General features: G+C 34.2%; 2 protein-coding genes across 3 annotated transcripts in view; one reads left to right on the forward strand and one right to left on the reverse strand.

Moving 5' to 3' along the window:
* Positions 1–14,994, forward strand: part of RhoGAP102A (Rho GTPase activating protein at 102A) — a 37,944-nt gene extending 22,950 nt beyond the window's left edge. Inside the window, exons 4-13 of one of the 2 annotated variants that reach the window (XM_085196430.1) lie at positions 35–159; positions 7,983–8,150; positions 8,962–9,112; positions 9,451–9,673; positions 9,761–9,928; positions 10,911–11,009; positions 12,044–12,124; positions 13,441–13,540; positions 13,931–14,397; positions 14,713–14,994. In XM_085196430.1, the coding sequence (XP_085052556.1) occupies positions 35–159; positions 7,983–8,150; positions 8,962–9,112; positions 9,451–9,673; positions 9,761–9,928; positions 10,911–11,009; positions 12,044–12,124; positions 13,441–13,540; positions 13,931–14,397; positions 14,713–14,926 (1,796 nt within the window). In that variant the 3' untranslated portion in view covers positions 14,927–14,994. The remainder of the gene's footprint in view (positions 1–34; positions 160–7,982; positions 8,151–8,961; positions 9,113–9,450; positions 9,674–9,760; positions 9,929–10,910; positions 11,010–12,043; positions 12,125–13,440; positions 13,541–13,930; positions 14,398–14,712) is intronic. The other variant, XM_085196429.1, reaches the window with a different exon arrangement.
* A 531-nt stretch (positions 14,995–15,525) lies between these two features.
* LOC146532976 (uncharacterized) lies at positions 15,526–18,279 on the reverse strand. Its single transcript, XM_085196670.1, has 6 exons — positions 18,037–18,279; positions 17,074–17,221; positions 16,828–16,932; positions 16,376–16,496; positions 15,849–16,025; positions 15,526–15,681 (listed from the first exon to the last, which is right to left on the reverse strand). The coding sequence occupies exons 1-6, from the start codon at positions 18,129–18,131 to the stop codon at positions 15,581–15,583; spliced, it is 747 nt and encodes a 248-aa protein (XP_085052796.1). The 5' UTR covers positions 18,132–18,279; the 3' UTR covers positions 15,526–15,580.
* Between the last annotated feature and the right edge of the window lie 171 nt (positions 18,280–18,450).

Below are 18,450 nucleotides of genomic sequence, written 5' to 3' on the forward strand. Positions count from 1 at the left end.
AAAGATTATAAGTAATAAATAAATTATTTTACAGAGTCAACGGGGAGTGTGTTCGGCATGCCACTATCGCAATGCGTGGAGATGGAGCGAGCTCTACGCAAACACGGTGGCTCCAGAGCTTCACTGGCGTCGCTGGGAGCTTTGGAAAAGGGCGATGATGTAAGTTTGTGTGCTTATTATTTTATTGTTTTATCAATATTTTATTTCTTTTTATACCTAGGCAAATATAATATAGGCAATAAATTGCACTCATAAAAAATTTGTAAATATACCAAATTTTAAGTTCAAATTAATTAGCAAATTAATATCATATAGTAACAGATTTTAAACAGTACGAGCTAAGTTACCAAATAAAAGATAAATAAAAATGATAATTAATATATATATGGTAGTAAATTATAACTAAATAGGTATAGTATAAATCAATCAATAATTTCGTAAGTTATGCTTTAATTATTTTACTTCGAAATAGAATATTATTTTTGGTTTTTAGTTTTTGTTTTAGTTTTGGCAATATACATATATAATATAGTTTTCTAGTTTATTTTTTTTTAAATGACCTTATTATTTCTACAAAAATCTGAAGCTTATAAATGCTGGATAATATATACTGTTACTGTAATACGTTAGTTCCATACAGTTACACTTAGGTATAGTACAAAAGTAGTATACACCAAGCGGGCGAAGCCGTGTGCCGAACACTAGTATACTATAAAGAAAAAAAGAAAATTTATAAAAGTTAAACATCTGCGAATACGGGGAAATCCCGTTTAGAATTTAGATTGATGATGTAAGCCCCTTTGATTGTTTAGATTACTTCACACGTGACGTGTTTAAAATAAGAGTGTGAAATGTGTATTATAGAGAATTTATTTACATTTTTACATTTCTCTGTAGTAAAATACTTTTAAATAGTTTTTCTTGTTATAAATAAATAATATTATTTTAAAAAACAATTTTTATTTTCTTTTCTTTTTATGAGGCCTTCGTAGGGCAGTACCTAGCACAATGTAACCTGTGTTTTCATGATTTCGAGGGTGAAGCCGCGGGCGGAACGCTAGTTATGGATAAAACTTAAAAAGTGAAAATGTACATGATTTCCGCTTAATTTTCTTATATAATTCAGCTATTTCAAATTATAAAATGTTTGTAGTAACAGGAAATGAAAAAGATCATGACCCCAAATGGGAGTCGAACCCATAACCGACGGGGTTACAATCGCACGCTTGTGCCTCTTTGCCACGACGACCTGAATTACTTTGTGGCTTAAAATAATAATTATGAAACAAAAGTCAGTGTCTTACTGCCTGCCTTAAAAAGTGAAAACGTAAAATACGTAAATACGTAAAAAAAGAATAATATTTTGTCAAATTAAAATAATTAAGCTGTTTCAACAGTCGTAAAAGCTATACTCTAAAAACCTTGTGCGTTTCTTCTTTCATCGATTGGACTGTACAACACCTAAACACATAAACTACATAAATACCCAGAATAGTAGAGCAAAAATAGAAATAGCACAGAGCTATCCTATTTTTATTGATACTTATATTAGCATGGATGCGGTAAAAGTAACAATAAAATAATATTTAAACAGATTTACGTTTTTTCCCACATAGTAGTGAGAGAATCTAGTGTTAGGACACTCCGTTCCCCACGCACCACCGAATTTTAGAGTCATTGCGGGTTGAGTGGCGGAATTTAACGTCGCGTTTGTTTGTCTGTCAGAGCAGGGAAATATATAGAAGCAGAAGGAATGATTAGTACCTATTTACACTATTGTTTATATTAAATATTTTATGTGGAAAGTCAAATGGTTCAAGGGATACTCACTATTTTTGTTTTGTTCGCATTCTATTTTATTGGTAAGACTTTGAAATTATTATGATTTGATTTAAAACAGAAATATTGTTGATGTTTTTCTACTCAAAATCCTTTATACGAAAATATTTATAATTTCCTACATAAAACCTATGCGTTCTTCCAAGCATTGGGTAGCAACTAGAAAATATTCATATAAATATTTAGAGGACAAAAAATGGAGAACGTAACGGTCGTGGGTTCGATCCCCATTCGTAGGAAGTTACAATTTTCATTTCTTCCCATTTGATCTATAAAAATATGTAAATTATAAACTTAAAAGTAAACCAAACGCTCCAATGGTAACAATTCCGTTTCTAATGCATCAATAAAATAGTAATCCTTTCTATTTCGGTCTTGTACCATGATATAAGCGACCTTTATATTTACCCTACTCCTGTAAACAGTGTGTAAATCGTTCGCTATTCATATATTACCTCAAATATATTTAATATTACAAACATATTTATAATAATCTCGATACTTCAGATATTATAGCAAACTGTACATAAATTATTGTAACGTCATAATACTAGTCTGGTGAGCTGCCAGTCTAACTTGATCTCTAGGGCTTGAGGAATATCTCTCTTCAACTAAGTGGATAGAGAAATAAGAGATCTTCTTGGATTGGTCGGTGAAACGATTTGGCATGCGGCATTCGAAGTGCAGAAATAGTTGCCTAATGCAAGCCAAGACACGCAACTAGTTCGGGTTGCACCTGGACCTATCCACCATTGGGACAAATGGTTTTAGGAATTTCGACGACACCCGATCGTATCTTTATTGTGTTAATGTTGGAAATGTTTAGAGTTGCTTTATATCATCGCGTTATTGACGCGTGGGAGGAGAGACTCTAATCTGTGTGTACCGTACCTATACAGCGACTTTGTTTTTTAATTTTCGTTCGTTTAAAATCGATGCATGTTAAGAATAGATGTGCCTATATAGACCGGAAAGACATTGATATCATAAAAATATAAATTATTTCCAATTGAAATTTGCTAAATATGAAAATTCCGACTAAGTTGGACAAATCGAACGAATGATTTCATACCATTACCTATAAAAACGACAAAGAAATATATCTATTGTATGGGATTATTTTATATTACATCACGTTAATTGTTTCAATACAACCCATTGTATCCGCGTTCGGAGCCAGATCGGACACTTGGAATATGTCATGTGTCATACGCGAGTCACAACTCCTAGATTTCTCCATTCAACCAAGAGGGCGAAGCCGCGGGTGAACGCTATTCACAATGTTACCTCAAGAAACACCCTTAATGACGAACCAGAATACATCGTAAAACGTAAATTACATTGAATTTATATAAACATGATTTACATTCGACTCTATAGCGTAAATACTATTTCGTTGGTATGCTGGTTGTAAGCCTGTGTGCACCAATCATATATTGCTTTATACAAATAAACAATTGCACACTAAAGAATCGCTACTGCTCGTCCCCGATTATTGTATTGACGTGTTTTACACAATAAGTAAGTAAAATCTTTATATATTTCAACAATTGTTGTATAGCTACACCATGTATCCCGCACATAGTAAGGTAGACAGAGGAAATCTGGGACCCTAGTGTTAAGACACTCCGAAAACGAAACTTCTGTTCCCGAATTTTGGAGGAATTGCTTGTTGACTTGTGTACTCGATAGAGGCATATATGATTGTAAGAACACACGACATGAACCACTGAACACTGCTGAACTGAATTCAAAAATTTAAGTTACTTTAGGTTAAATTAGCTGATATATTGTATAACGTTATTAAGCATTAAAAAATGAATTTTGAAAAATCTATTCTTAAGGGAGTAAAATGGGATATAAATTTTGTATAAAATTTCCTAGTTTTCAAAGATAGAAACGTAAAATTTAAAATTTCAAGTCTAAGTGAAAAACCAGGAATAAATAACTAGTATTCTCTTGGCTTATAGGCTTTGAATTCTCGACCGCGTCGTCTGTGGTAATACGTACATTAAATAATCTGCGCCAAAATAAACGTAAACTTAATTTAATATCTATTAACCAGTTCATCTCAATGCTGTCAATTTTATTGCCTTTCTATATTAGACATTAGTCGCTTCAAATATCCATTGAAAATAATTTAAGTTAATAATAATATGACAAAAATAGACTTGTTTTCTCCCGTTCGGTTTAACGAGTATATTTTTTAACCTTATTGAACTAATGCGTCCTTAAGTTAACCTATACCTGTTTGTATTTTTGCGTCTCTACGAATATACGAGTATAAGAAATTTTTCACACCGTAGGAACAAGTAGGTAGGTAGAAGGAACCTAGTGTTAAGACACTATCTATTCACGGAAGACGTTTGTGATACACTAAATACATATACCCTCACTGTGGCCCAGTAGGGCCGCGTCTGACAAAAGAGTTCTGCCAGTTATTTCAAAATTTAGGTGGAAATAAGAGAACATAGTGTGTTGACACTATGTCCTTTATACCCATATCTGAATTTATTTTTTATTTATTTTTTAAATAATGAAACATAAAAACCCATATAGCAAAAATATTATTTAAAAAAAATTATATACATTATTACAAATATAGTAGACGATATCCCAGACGTGCGTGGGAGTCTTTAACATGCTTAATATGTATGACATAGGAATCGAGTTTTGTTTACTCGATACATCAAACCGATGTCAGTGCTCGATAGTTTTGATTTATGAACGCGATTTCAGCTTCAGACAGGTTGTGAAACTATTGACGTGGCATGTGGTGGTCGTGTGGACTTGGATGTTTCACTAAAATGATTTGACAATTTATTCTGTCATGTTAATAAATGGGTGATTATATAATTTAGCTTTTAAGGGGACAATTATACAAATTAAGATTTAAGCTTAAATATCTTGTATGTAAGTTTTTTTTTTCTTTATTTTCATTTATTTTTTTTGGATTACTCGCACTCACCACTAGATTTTCTTTGCCCACGTTACTTACTTTTTTTCTCTTTCTTTCTTTCTTTTCTTTCTTTATCCATACATGCTAGATTGTTCATATTTTCCGTCCGTCCCCCACTTTTCGTTCAATTTTCAGGACATTGCGTGTTAGGTGGCGAAACCACGCCCTTTATCTCGTTAACAGAGCGAGAAATGAGAAATAAAATGAATTCATTCCTCCGTGAAAATCGAAACCACAACCGCTATGCTTACAGTCAAACACTGTACTGCTACGTCACGACGGAATTAAACATATTATTGTAGTATAAACATATGATACAAAGTCATGCATAATTTAAGAACACGGAAGTAAGTGTTAAATCTAAGCGTTCAAAGAAGTCATTAAACGCGCGTCTCGCTATCAAAGATATGTGACATGCTATCCTCAACTATAATAGCGTCATCAGTGGAAAATTTAATTGCAGCTATTATTTAGAAAATGTATAAATATTAGAACGTAATGGGGTTCGAAAAATTAAAACACTCAATGAAATAAATGACGAAACTGATTTAGATTTCAATATTACAAAAGTTTTTTAAAAATAAAAACTAATTTTTATTTTTTTTCCGAGTAAAAAGAAGTTTAAAATACAATTACCTTCTAAGAATTAGCAATTCTAGCTACGTCTACAAATACAACACAAAAAAACCGACCAAATGAAATATATGTTTCTAAACAAAACGCCGAACATCTGTCAGGTCATTAAACAAAAAACAGACAAACTGACCAATAGGTCAAATTTGACGTGGTGCGGCGTCACGGTGACGTCACTCATATCTGGTTACCTGGGCGGCCTTACAGCGGCTGCTTTCATTAAGGCCACGATAATTTTATCGTATGACGCGTCCCGCTCGTCTCGATACCAACAGAAATAGATAAGCAACTTCGCAGGCTATATCCGTGTTGCTTGGTGGTCGAACCCTTAAAAGTCCGTGAACTTTTAGGTTAAAAATTAAATGACTTATTTTTGTAAAATATAAGTAATTTAATTTTTATTTGGTTTTCTCAGTCTGATAAGACCAAGGGCGATGTTGGGCTCCAAAAGCTAACATGAAATGTATTTTAAATGGACAGAGAATACCGAAGTGTTTTAGCAATAGACGTTTTTCGTTTTTTCGCTGTTTGAGAGATTAAAAAAAATTAAAAATATATATTCTCCGCAAACTGGCTATCACGCTTTGGGATGAGAACGCAATTTTTGAGACATAGCGTGTTGATTGGCGGAACTCTATAACGCGCTTTGTCTAGGAACGAGGAAATGAAAATAATTCATTTCCCCGAGTGAGAATAGGACCGACAACAGTCGCGTCAAAGGTCAGACATTCTGCCGCTGCGCCACGACAGCCAAATGAATATAATATCCTTATATAAAAGGCAATAGCTAACATTCTCCAAAAAACGTGGGATTCTTTTAAAAAACATTCACTAAAATTGCTCGTTTAAAATCATATTCACAACCAAGAAAAATTCAAGGAACATATTCAATCAAAAGCTACTTTATAATAATATCAAATCTAACGTAAATATTATAATAATAGTTGCAGTTTAAAATAACAACCGAACTAACTCCTGACAGGAGAGATTTATATGCGATGAAGTTTTACGTTTGTTTACCTACAAATCAGAGTAAGTGCTCCTCTGACGTCCAAAGTATCACTCGTCATAACCGTAAACTTAAATCTTCATAACTGTCCAATTCTTTGGTATGGAGTTGCATCTTTCAATTCGAAACAGAATATTTTAGATAAATCTAGAGAAACGAGTAGTCTTTTGATCTAAAGATGAAAGCATTGGAAAAAAAGTCTGTTTGAGGTTTTAATATTTATGAATTCGAACATATTCCATATATTATATGTAGGTAACTTATCATTTTGTGTCACTGCAATCAAAATATTGATTACCTACTTGTCTTCCCTAATTATTAATACATACACCGAAAAGTCTTAGCCTATTTTCCTTTTTACGAAACGCTTCTTCGATTTTTTTAACCATTACTTAGGATTAGTTTGCACCAAATAAACTTGGTGAATATGATGGTCACTTGAAGATTTATTGAATACTAGCGGACGCGCGCAGCTTCGCTTGCTTATTTAGGGGTGAATTCATATAAACCACGAAACATGTAATTCAATGAAATATTTTTAAGAGTCTAAATTTCAAATTTTATAAAAATCGGTGGCGATTTAAAGATTTTTCCATACAAACTTTCAACCCCTTATTTGCACCCTTAGGGGGTGAATTCTAGAAAACCATGAAACATGTGTTTAATTTTATATGTTTAAGAGTCTGATTTTCAAATTTTATGAAAATTGGTGACAATTTAAAAAAAACCTATACAAACTTTCAACCCCTTATTTGCACCCTTAGGGGGAGATTTCTAGAAAACGATGAAACACGTGTTTAATTAAATACTTTTAAAAATCTAAATTTCAAATTTTATAAAAATGGGTGCCGATTTAAATTTTTTTCCATACAAACTTTGAACCCCTAATTCACCCCTTTAGGGTTAAAAATTTTTAAAATCCCTTCTTAGTGGATGTCCAGATTACGAAAGTAAACTTTTGTCCAAATTTAACGTTTCTACCATGAGCGGTTACGGCTGTGCGTGCGTCTTACCTCAGTCAGTGAGGACAAGTCCTTTTATATATATAGATATTAAGTTCATTTGCATAGTTCTTATACGAAACGACTAAGCCACATATTTTGGTTAAGCTGGAGTTTGTAAAGTTAGGACTTGTATATAGAATTAGGATGTGTTAGAAACTTGGGTCTACATAAGTTTTGATGACTATTTGACAGTGCGACCTCTCGTCTTTAGTGAAGTTGAAGTTCGTATTATAATGATACCAAAAATTGCGTGACTGTTGTCCCGATCAGTCTTTTTCGTGTGTTTTTCATACAGCCAGATAATTGTGGGATGAATTATTGTTCTTAACTGAAAGGCAAGCTCCAACGCCATAATTGAAGAACTCTATTAAATTATAGTCATATGACTAGACAAAGCGCGCCCCAAATACAATGTGTAAGTTCAAATGCCAATGCAAAATGCGTAAAACCAGAAAAATAATAGTAAAATGATTCCGTTTGTTATATAACAATAACATATATTACAAAAATAACAAACCACTATTTCTTTTATTTCCAGAGTGAGTCCTGTGACTCAGGCGAATGGGGCTGGTCAGGACTAGAAGAAGGCGGCGGTGGTCCAAGGGTACCAGCTCTAGTGACTGCGTGTTTGGCGCATTTAAGGCGGCACGGTCTTCGCACCTTGGGTCTTTTCAGAGTGTCGTCCTCCAAGAAGAGGGTTAGACAGGTTAGTCAAGTATAAACTAATAAATAAAAGCCAATATAATCCTAAATGCATTGTGATTAATTTAGAAATACCAAAACTTTGTAAATTTTGAAAATAATACTTAAATGCAGACTTATATTTTGTAAATATTAAACAAAGTACTTATTACAAGCGGTTGCTATGACAGAAAATAAAGTAGTAAATCTAGCCAAGGCGAGTTTACAGATCCGATTCGTACACGCGCTGCAAGAATAAAACATCGACTGACGGAATTAGATGTTTTCTAACGAATTGGCCGTTGCTATCGATTCACGTCGTTGACCCAAATTGAAGATACTTTATAGAAAAGTAGCTTAAACACTATTTGTTGTTATGGGTTGTGTTAAAGTAAATTCGAAAGTACTCTTACAGCAATAAGTCCAAAGTTCTCTCATTTACGAGTAACTGAAAATGGATAGTTAAACAATTTTATTCTATTTTTCATTTAGAAACCGATAACCATTGATCCTAAATTTAGGTGCAAAGTTCTAACTGCATAAAAATATCAGCATAATTTAAGCGAATATTTAAGAAGTTTAATTTATAGCTTTACATTATATGTCGCATATAGGAGAGTAAGCAGAAGAAACTTAGTTTCAGGACAGCCAGATAGCCCAATTACCGAGACATCACGTATTGAGTGGCGGAAGACAACACCGCGCTTGTTTGTGTTATCAGAGCGAGGAAACATAAACAATTCATATCCTAATCAGTTGGAGTCGAACCCATAAGCATCACGTTTACAGTCAGACTCTCTGTGCTTAGAAGCTTATTTGAAATTATACATTTTCAGCTCAGAGAGGAATGGGAGCGAGGTCAGGAGGCAGCATTAGATTCAGCAGTATGTCCACACGATGTTGCCACATTGCTGAAGGAGTTTCTAAGAGATTTGCCTGATCCTTTGCTGTGCAGGGACTTGTACCCAGCGTTTTTGAATACGCAAAGTAAGTGATGCTTGATTTGCTTATATTGCCTGATTTGAATTTACAGAAAGCTACCAAAATCTCATTAACTATTAATTTATAATTAAATTCAGTTGCCGGCGTCCTAAATTATACTACAGTAGCGAAGTGTACGAATAACCACTTACTATTAAATAAGGAGTAAAAACCTTCTTTCAAATAAATATTCCTCATAATTTACTGTAAAGCAATATATTTAAATAATTCAAAATTCAAATATATATTTTTTCATTTATTTTTAAATATTATTTAATAAAACCTTTCCCCATCGTTCTTAGTGTTAATTCCATCACTAATTCCAATTATTGTGCAAATTCCAGAAATCCGCAATCGTCGTCTCCAATGGGAAGCACTACGTCTCATCGTACAACTTCTACCAGCGGCTCACAGAGATACACTCAATGCTCTGTTATCATTCTTATCACAATTAGCAGAACACGCTGAAGACGATCAACAGCCGGGAAACAAGATGGACGCTGCGAACTTGGCTACTATTTTCGCACCTAATATATTGCATAAAAATAAACCAAATGAGAATGCTAGGTAAGTTTTTTTCAGCTTCGTGCTGTATCCCGACAGAGGAAACCTACGGGATACAGCCAGAAACTAAAAAAAATATATTATTTTCAGTGCTGAACAACTATCTGAGCGAGCAGACGTCATAAACGTAGTGCGTCAGCTAGTGGAACGGCACACGGAGCTGTGGGCGCTGCCCGCGGAGCTGCTGCACGAGGCGTACATACACCTGGCCCATAACGCGCCTGCGCACTTGGACTCTTTGCTGTTGAGAAGAGCTGAGTGAGTTTGTTTCATTGCTTTTGTAAAAAATATTTTCACTTGAGAATATTTTTAATTAATTTTAGGCTTGAGTTTTGGATTTTTGGGCTTGGTATAATAGGATTTTTAAAAATACGTTGTTGTGGAAAGAAAATTCAACTTATTTTTTTTTATTGTCATAAAAATTAAATAATTGTTATAGAGACAGTTAAACAAGTAACCTTATCCGTATAGGATAAATCACAAACTAAATATGTGCATGTATCTTCTTCTATATATATAAAAGGACTTGTCCTCACTGACTGAGGTAAGACGCACGCACAGCCGTAACCGCTGTGCGTAGAAACGTGAAATTTGGACAGATATTTACTTTTGTAATCTGGACATCCACTAAGAAGGGATTTTGAAAAATTTTAACCCTAAAGGGGTGAGATAGGGGTTGAAAGTTTGTATGGAAAAAAAATTAAATCAGCACCAATTTTTATAAAATTTGAAATTTCGATTTTTAAAAGTATTTAATTGAACACGTGTTTCATCGTTTTCTAGAATTCTTCCCCTAAGGGTGCAAATAAGGGAATTTTTATGGAAAAATCTTTAAAACGCCACCGATTATTATAAAATTTTAAATTTAGACTCTTAAAAAAATTTTAATTGAACATGTGTTTCATGGTTTTCTAGAATTCACCCCCTAAGGGCGCAGATAAGGGATTGAAAGTTTGTATGGAAAAATCTTAAAAATCGCCAGCGATTTTTATAAAATTTGAAATTTAGACTCTTAAAAATATTTAATTGAACACATGTTTCGTGGTTTTTTAGAATTTACCCCTAAATACGCAAGCGAAACTGCGCGCGTCCGCTAGTCTTAAATATTTCTGTAGCCATGATTAGAAAACCACAACTTTTTTACTGTAAAAATGTACGAGATTCTCCTGATAAACAAATCTACGAACGAATTATATTACGTAAAGAATAATAATATTAAGAAACTATAAAAATATTACAGATGTGCATCAGAATGTTCTAACACAAATTCAGAAAATAAGCGATTATGGTCTCGAGAAAGCTTCCTGCACGCCGCCGCCAACACCGCACCCGCCTCCAGGTGAGATAGAGACGGAGATACACATATATATATCTAGTGCGAAAGAGTTGGACTATTAGTTGTGTATATTCATATATGTCAGAGTGAGATAGAGGACACGCAGATACAAATAGATTTGTATGGAGAGTGAGAGGCAGATGTATTTATGTGATTTAGAGCTGCTACCAATGTATATACCCATTATATTTGCGTAGAGAATAATTAATACATTTTCCGATATCATGAATTGTAGTAATAGTAGTGTTCTCTATAAAAAATCCCAATTCAGTAAGAATATAGAAGAATGACTAAAATATTAGACAATTGTATATGTGCTGTTATATATACACGAATATTAATATTTTAAAATACATTAACCCTCGCATAAAACTTAATTACCTACACAAGTATAACAAAAACATATACCTAAACTAATTGTTAAGATTTCGTTAACTTGTTAAGCAACTCTCATCGGCTACTTTACATCTGCTTTAATCAAAAAAGAAAAGTTTGTTTGTGTCAAATATATTTGGGTTTATTATAGCTCATACATAGCAGGGTATGCACAGGGAACCTAGTGTAGTGTGGGAATCTAGTGTTAAGATACTTCGTTCCCAATAACACACTTCCGTTTCTTACTTTCCGGGGAATTTCTGTGTTGAGTGGCGGTACTTAACACCGTGCTTTACCTCAATATTTAATAATATTAACTAAAGTTAATAAATAAACATACATAATACATATTAATGTAATCGGCGGAGGACGTCCCTCTCGGATGGCCTTGGACATTTCATCCGCTTTCACATAATTAAACATAAATAAACACCCATTAAACATATAAATATTGGATTATACAAGACATAAATGCAAATAAAATATCATAAAAGCTTATAAATTAAACATATTGTAATTAGGATTGCGACCTCAGACACTTTGTTCGCTTTTACATTTAAAAAGAAATAAACTACCATTATACGCACAAGTACTGTATTAGTACGTAGACAAAATTTCCTATCAAAATCATAAAACTCATAAATAAAACATATATTATATAGGATCGACCGAGGGCGTCGCTCTCGAGCCGCCTCGGACACCTCATCCGCTTCTCTCGCTTCAACCATCACTTTCCTTACAAGGCAAGATAAATGACAACATATAGTACGGTCGATGAGTCGTGGCCGCCCTGATCTTAACTGTCTGTACATGAACCGATTTGATTATAAGATATTTCTTACTGTTATTTATTTACATCCCGAATCTACAATGTGCAAGGTGTGTTTAAATAGACTGACTTCAGGCAGGCCACGACTCGTCAACCATACTGTACATACATGTTGCCTGGCTTTTTTTTGCATGAGAGCACATCCTGTATTTTACGTATGAAACTGGCCCTTAGTGTCGTATAAATAACTAACTGAGGCTATTTTGATATCACGGACAGACATTTTAGTTTTATTTATATGTATGTTTAGATTAGATAATTATATAAATGCATGATTAGTCCCGCAACAACATATCGAAGTAGTTATTTGCCTGTAACGTACGTGTAATGTAACTTCAGTGGCGTAGCTAGGGGGGTGCGAGCGGGGCGGTCGCACCGGGCATCAAAAGGAAAAGGGGCATCAAAGTCGACGATCAGTTTGTTTTTTCTTTGTTTTTTAGACCTTAGACCATTTTAAACGGCATCAAGTCCTCTAAGCCGCATCGGGCATCAAAAGGAAAGGGGCATCAAAATCGACGATCACTTTGTTTTTTTTTAGAACTCATCAACAGGAAAGGGGCATGAAAGTCGACGATCACTTTGTTTTTTTTTTAGAACTCATCAACAGGAAAGGGGCATCAAAGTCGACGATCACTTTGTTTTTTTTTAGAACTCATCAACAGGAAAGGGGCATCAAGTCCCCTAAGCCGCACCGGGCAGCAAATACCCTAGCTACGAGCTACGCCACATCTTGTTGGCGTGACGTTATTAGTATTGTATTATCAATATTTTTAAAATGCTCGTGCTAATTAGTTATTTTGAAAATGTAGTAGATAGTATATATATGGTTATTAATATATATGGTATGTATGGCTCAGTTAAGTAAATAAATAAGTAGGGCCTGAATTAAAAGAAGGCAAATAGGTGATATAAAAAAATTTTTAATACATATTATTTAAATATATATTTTATTTTAAATATAATTAATAATTATGCTACTTTCAATTTTAAATCTTTATAATACAAAGTTTGAGTCCTACAAAGCTCGCGATGTACCGAAAATTGGGCGGTGAGTAGCAACGGAGAGACTTAACAATAGATTTCTTCTGCATACATCACTTAATGCTATATACAGTTCGATGTTAAGAATTTTCTATACAAACTGAGCCATATAATTTCCACACTTATATATTTAATAAGAACACCTACATATATAATGTAGTAAAATTGGACATATTTCCACTACGTCAGGGTGCGTAGCAGCGAGGACCGCGCCAGCAGCGGCGTGGTGAGCTCCCCCCCGCGCGACTCCGCGCCCGACTCCAATGACTCCGCCAGCGACTATAACGAGGTTGGTACGGGTATTAAATATATTACACTTCGTAAAAACCATGTTAGTTTTATAATCAAGAAAATAAATATCTTTTTAGTTTCACGCTGTATCCGGCACATAGCAAAGTAGGGGATCTGGGAAACTAGTGTAAAGACACTCGGTTTCAATTAGGACGTGAATCATTCCTCCACGTCTCACCGAATTATGAAGGCATTGCGTGTTGAGTGGCGGGACTGAACGGAACGGAAAAACTGGTTAAAATTTAGAAATAGTTAATAATGGATGCCCATCCATTATAAACTATTTTCAAAAAAATATAAATTATAAGTTGATCAGTGATAATAATGCCGCCATCGATCATACTCATTATAAATCAGTAAACAAATACTATTTTTTCCACCATTCCAGGGTTGCAACATATCCGAGGATGAATGCGTGATCACAGCCTCCCTTCACATCCCGATGGTGAGAACAAGGAGACGTTCTTCATCTTCTTCATCAGCTCTTCGCGATTCTGCTGTCGGTTCTTCAGCTGCTTCTCCATCACCTGCTGACAGTTCTTCTCCACCAGCTACTCCGCCACGACCATTACGTGACCGAAGTAGCCGACATACTGATGATAGGCAGATTGACCGACAAATTGTTAGACATGTTGATATTGATAAACAAATTGACCGTCTAACTGGTCGACATGTCGATGTAGAGAGGCAGATTGACCGACAAATTGTTAGACATGTCGATGTCGACCGACAAACCGGTCGACATGTTGATGTCGATAGACAGATTGACCGGCAAATTGAAAGGTTGGCAGAGAGACACGTTGACCGACAAGTTGAGCGACACCCCGATATTGACCGACTCGTAGCATTCGGCAGGTGAGTTAGCTAAATATTTTTTTAGCTAAATACTTTGTGTAATGTATTGTTAATGTATAATTTAATCTATGAAGTGATATCTAATGAATAAATTTTAATGAAATTTTGATATGAGATACAATATAAGTATCTTGAACATAACTCGACTGTAATAAAAAAAAACTTGTGCAAATGATGTTTTGATTGATGCTGTCATTTTTATAGTCTCTTTAAAATCCAATACCATGTGAACATACAATTTCAATTTTGCCCAAAAAATAATATATACCGTAAATGTAATAAAATGTAGTAATAAACAGAATCCTTGCTTTCTAGAGAAAGAAATACATCAGACGCTCGAGCAGTGGTCGTGAGACAACATGACGAGACCTCAGTATCCACTCGAATAGCAACACGTCATGTTAAAAGAGAAGAAACAAGAGAAACAAAAGAAACAAGAGAGATAAAAGAAAAAGAAACAAAAGAAAAACAAGGAGTGACTCTGTACAAAAGGAACGAGCTGATTTCAAGCGCCCGCGCGCCGCCCTAACGATATACAATGTTTATATCGTGTTTTATTTATATATTTAGTGGAATAAAGTATTTTTTACGATCTTATGGCGTTTATTTCTTGTAATATTTTTATATTGTCTATTTTTTTAATTTGTAAAGATAAAGTGCTTATCTTTTTCTCGAATAATGTTATATATTCAAATATTTGATGATTCTTCGTACATATTAGAAATAGATGATTTTAAGTTTTATTTCGAAATAATTCAATTTTACAGTTATACTTACTTCTGGATCTCACTCGTTGAGACTAAATGATGGGGACATAAATGAGCACATAGACTGTCTATCACCTAGTCATAAAATATGAAGTACGAATATTATGAAAAAATAACGAAAATTATATGAAATTGTATAATAATTATATTTTATTTTCTTTAACGACGTCGTAGCGTTGCTATTACACGGCGTCCAACAGTAAATGTGATAGTAATGGGATCGATCCCACTCGGGGGAATTATTTTCAATTTCAACTTGTAAGTTCGGCTATTCGATATTAAGGCAGAAACAGGACAGTGTCTTAATACCAGGCTATTTTCCTTTAAAATAAAAAATAATGATATGTGTAATAAGAAAATATATTGAACATTATTGGTAATCATAAAAAACAATTTCTGTTAAAACGATAATTTTATTATCTTCTATGTAATTTGTCTCTCATGATAATAGCGCCGAGTTTCGAAACGCCATCTTGGTACTCAGTTTTGCCCAACGGTGGTACAGCTGCCGTAGTTTCTGGAAACATAAAAATATGCATAGCATGACACCAATCTATAAAAGCCCCCGAAGGGTAAGCGAAGAAACTCTTACATAATGAGCCCGTAAGATAGCCTAAGCCTTGCCTTTTGTAAATTACCATATTTTATTCTTGGACCACTATATATATTACTATAGACACTTACCGCATTTAGCTCTAACATCGCTAGCGGGGCCCCCTTTGGATATAGTACGGGGGGTCGTCATCCTGGGCTTAGGTCCTACACGACATGGATCCCCTGGCAGACGGAGTGGTTGAGCACAGGGGCCTGTGCCACTTTCATCGGCTGCTCTTTGTAGATTGTCGAATTTAGCACCTGGACCTGTTGAAATAAGGAATTTTTAATTAACTATGTATATATATTACTTTGATATTAAAATTATTTTATATGAACCATGCTATATGATATATAGAGCTGACGCAAAAAAATGGCATTATTATGCAGTTCAGAAGTGTCCTTCATAAAAGATGTAGATTCTGTCGTCACTTGACAAAATTTTACACACAAAACGTTGAGAAATATTAACAAGAAAGAAACGAAATTAATAATAATCGAAACACACAAGTAAAATTCGTGGTGGGAATCGGTACTACCATCATTGTGCATACAGTCAGACTCTTTTCAAAATAAAATCTTGTATACTTTTTTCATATTTTTTTTGTAATATTTACCCGCTTCACAATAGTCTACTTGATAGGTAGTTTTGTTGCGGTCGCGGTCGATACGCTGCTTCAGTTCTGGAGACGCTTCGTTCTGCAGGATGCTGTACAGCATTGGATACTTTTGTTGTAACTGTAATGAAATTAAATATTTATTTAATATAAATGAGGAAAACTTAAGAAGTACTTTATTTTAATTTAAATACTTGTTAACTATTCTAAATTCTAGCTTTAATTCTAAAACTATTATATGTAATTTATTTACAAATGATTAAAAAATAATTTCGGCACAACAAGACGCTGCAATTTGTTCCACGAATTCTACATCGCCAAAATAAAACACAACATTCTTTTGAGTGAGTGAGATTTAAAATCACGTCCGGTCATAGGTCCCAAATATCGGCATTTCAATTATGAATAATTGAATTTGCATAAACAATAATTAATTACCAATAATGTCTTACCTTATCCAAGAAGGCATTGGGCTGATCGTACCGCGACGTGGGCGTCTCCGGACTCGCTGCCACTCGCACTGGGTACAGCTTGGGATCTAACATCGGGCCCATAATCTGCGTTAAGGTTTTCAATTAATAGTAACTTAGACGTACAGTCTAATAAAGAAAACTTAAATAAAAATAAAATCATTCCAAAGATAAAAGAAAATAACATAAATCCTCTGAGTAGGTTTTGCAATAACAATCTATTCCTACCTCATTCCGACTCCACCCGCCCTCCTTCCCGGGAGGTAGCTGAGGCATTTCCTCCCCCGAGTATTGGGGGCACCTGCAGTCGGGGGGCCGCGTGTGTTGCATACATGCTTGATAGAATGCGAGCTCTTGTCCAGATAGTTTTGGGACACTAAAATGTGTATATTTATTATGATATTGGGAAAAGATTAATATGGAAAATATTTTTCTTTCCAAATCGAGGAAGACAACGAACTAAGATTCCTCTTAGGTACCAAAAAAACAATTTCAGTACAGAGAGAGAACAAAGAACCTAACCTTTTAATCGCTTGTATTTTTTTAACTTCATTAGTGTAAGAGAATTGTCAATGTTAGGGTAATTTACAAAAAAGTTAAATAATAATACCCACATAATTATTTATAAGAGAGGAGGGGATGGCTATTTTAAGTGACATTTTTGATGGAATGAGTCATTACGTCGTTATTCTGTCTTCCGTAAGGTGTAAAATTATGACGGTGTTTAAGTACCTATTTAAAATCAGTGTCACTGCTGAAACTAGACGTTAAAATAACGTGTATATTAAGTGTAGTGTTATATAGAAACAGAGTAAAGTGTACGAAGCGTGTATAAGTGAAAAAGGAACAATAAATTATGGTTATTAATCTTATACATCCTCTTGACATCTTGATATAAGTAAGTAATTCTGATTAATTATGTTAATTTTAGAGGCCGTCGTGACGCAGCGGTACAGCGTCTGACCGTAAATTTGATAGTGGTGATTCGACTCCTGATCCGAGGAATGAATTGTTTACTGTTTTCATTCTTTGTTATCCACTATCCATCACTCAACATCTCAAAAATTTCTGTCTACCTATCTCGCTATATACAGGATACAGCTTTCGAGAGGTACGGTATCTTTTGTTGAGGTACGGATCTCAACACCGCGCTTTGAAGGAACAAATAGAGCAGTTTAAAATAATACTAACTCGGCAAGTTTCCCCGTCGCTCCTTCCCCGGACTTCGCTCCTGATATCTTCGGCCATAAGTAATCTTTTCTATAAGTTGTCAAATAATGATCCATGTTTATATTTCGTTACAGAAAGAACTGTTATCACTAAAATTTAGATTTTTGATACACAATCATTATAAAAAAATATTAAACTGTTGTAATTTATGTTTGTTGTGACATTTAGATGACATCTAACTTCTACTTGCACGAAAATGTAAAAAAGGTGTGTTTTCTTATAGTTTTCATAAAAATTTTAGTAACATTCAATTTCAATTTATATCCTTCGATTTCAACTCATAGTAATACTTATAGTATACTTTCAGTTATACTACACTACTTTAAATTAATAAAAATATATATTATTTCATATTATACATGGTCACAAGAACAG

Source organism: Heliconius melpomene, chromosome 13 (genome assembly GCF_056956725.1).
Source record: "Heliconius melpomene rosina isolate 202511_hmr_F chromosome 13, ASM5695672v1, whole genome shotgun sequence".
NCBI classification, from domain to species: domain Eukaryota; kingdom Metazoa; phylum Arthropoda; class Insecta; order Lepidoptera; family Nymphalidae; genus Heliconius; species Heliconius melpomene.

Bases quoted from the DNA above. Each gene is read 5' to 3' on its own strand.
- LOC146532976 (XM_085196670.1), bottom strand. From the start codon at position 18,131: ATGGATCATTATTTGACAACTTATAGAAAAGATTACTTATGGCCGAAG. The intron at 17,222-18,036 runs GTTAGTATTATT...TACACATTTTAG, and splicing joins GCGACGGGGAAACTTGCCGA to TGTCCCAAAACTATCTGGAC. The intron at 16,933-17,073 runs GTAGGAATAGAT...ACCTTAACGCAG, and splicing joins GCGGGTGGAGTCGGAATGAG to ATTATGGGCCCGATGTTAGA.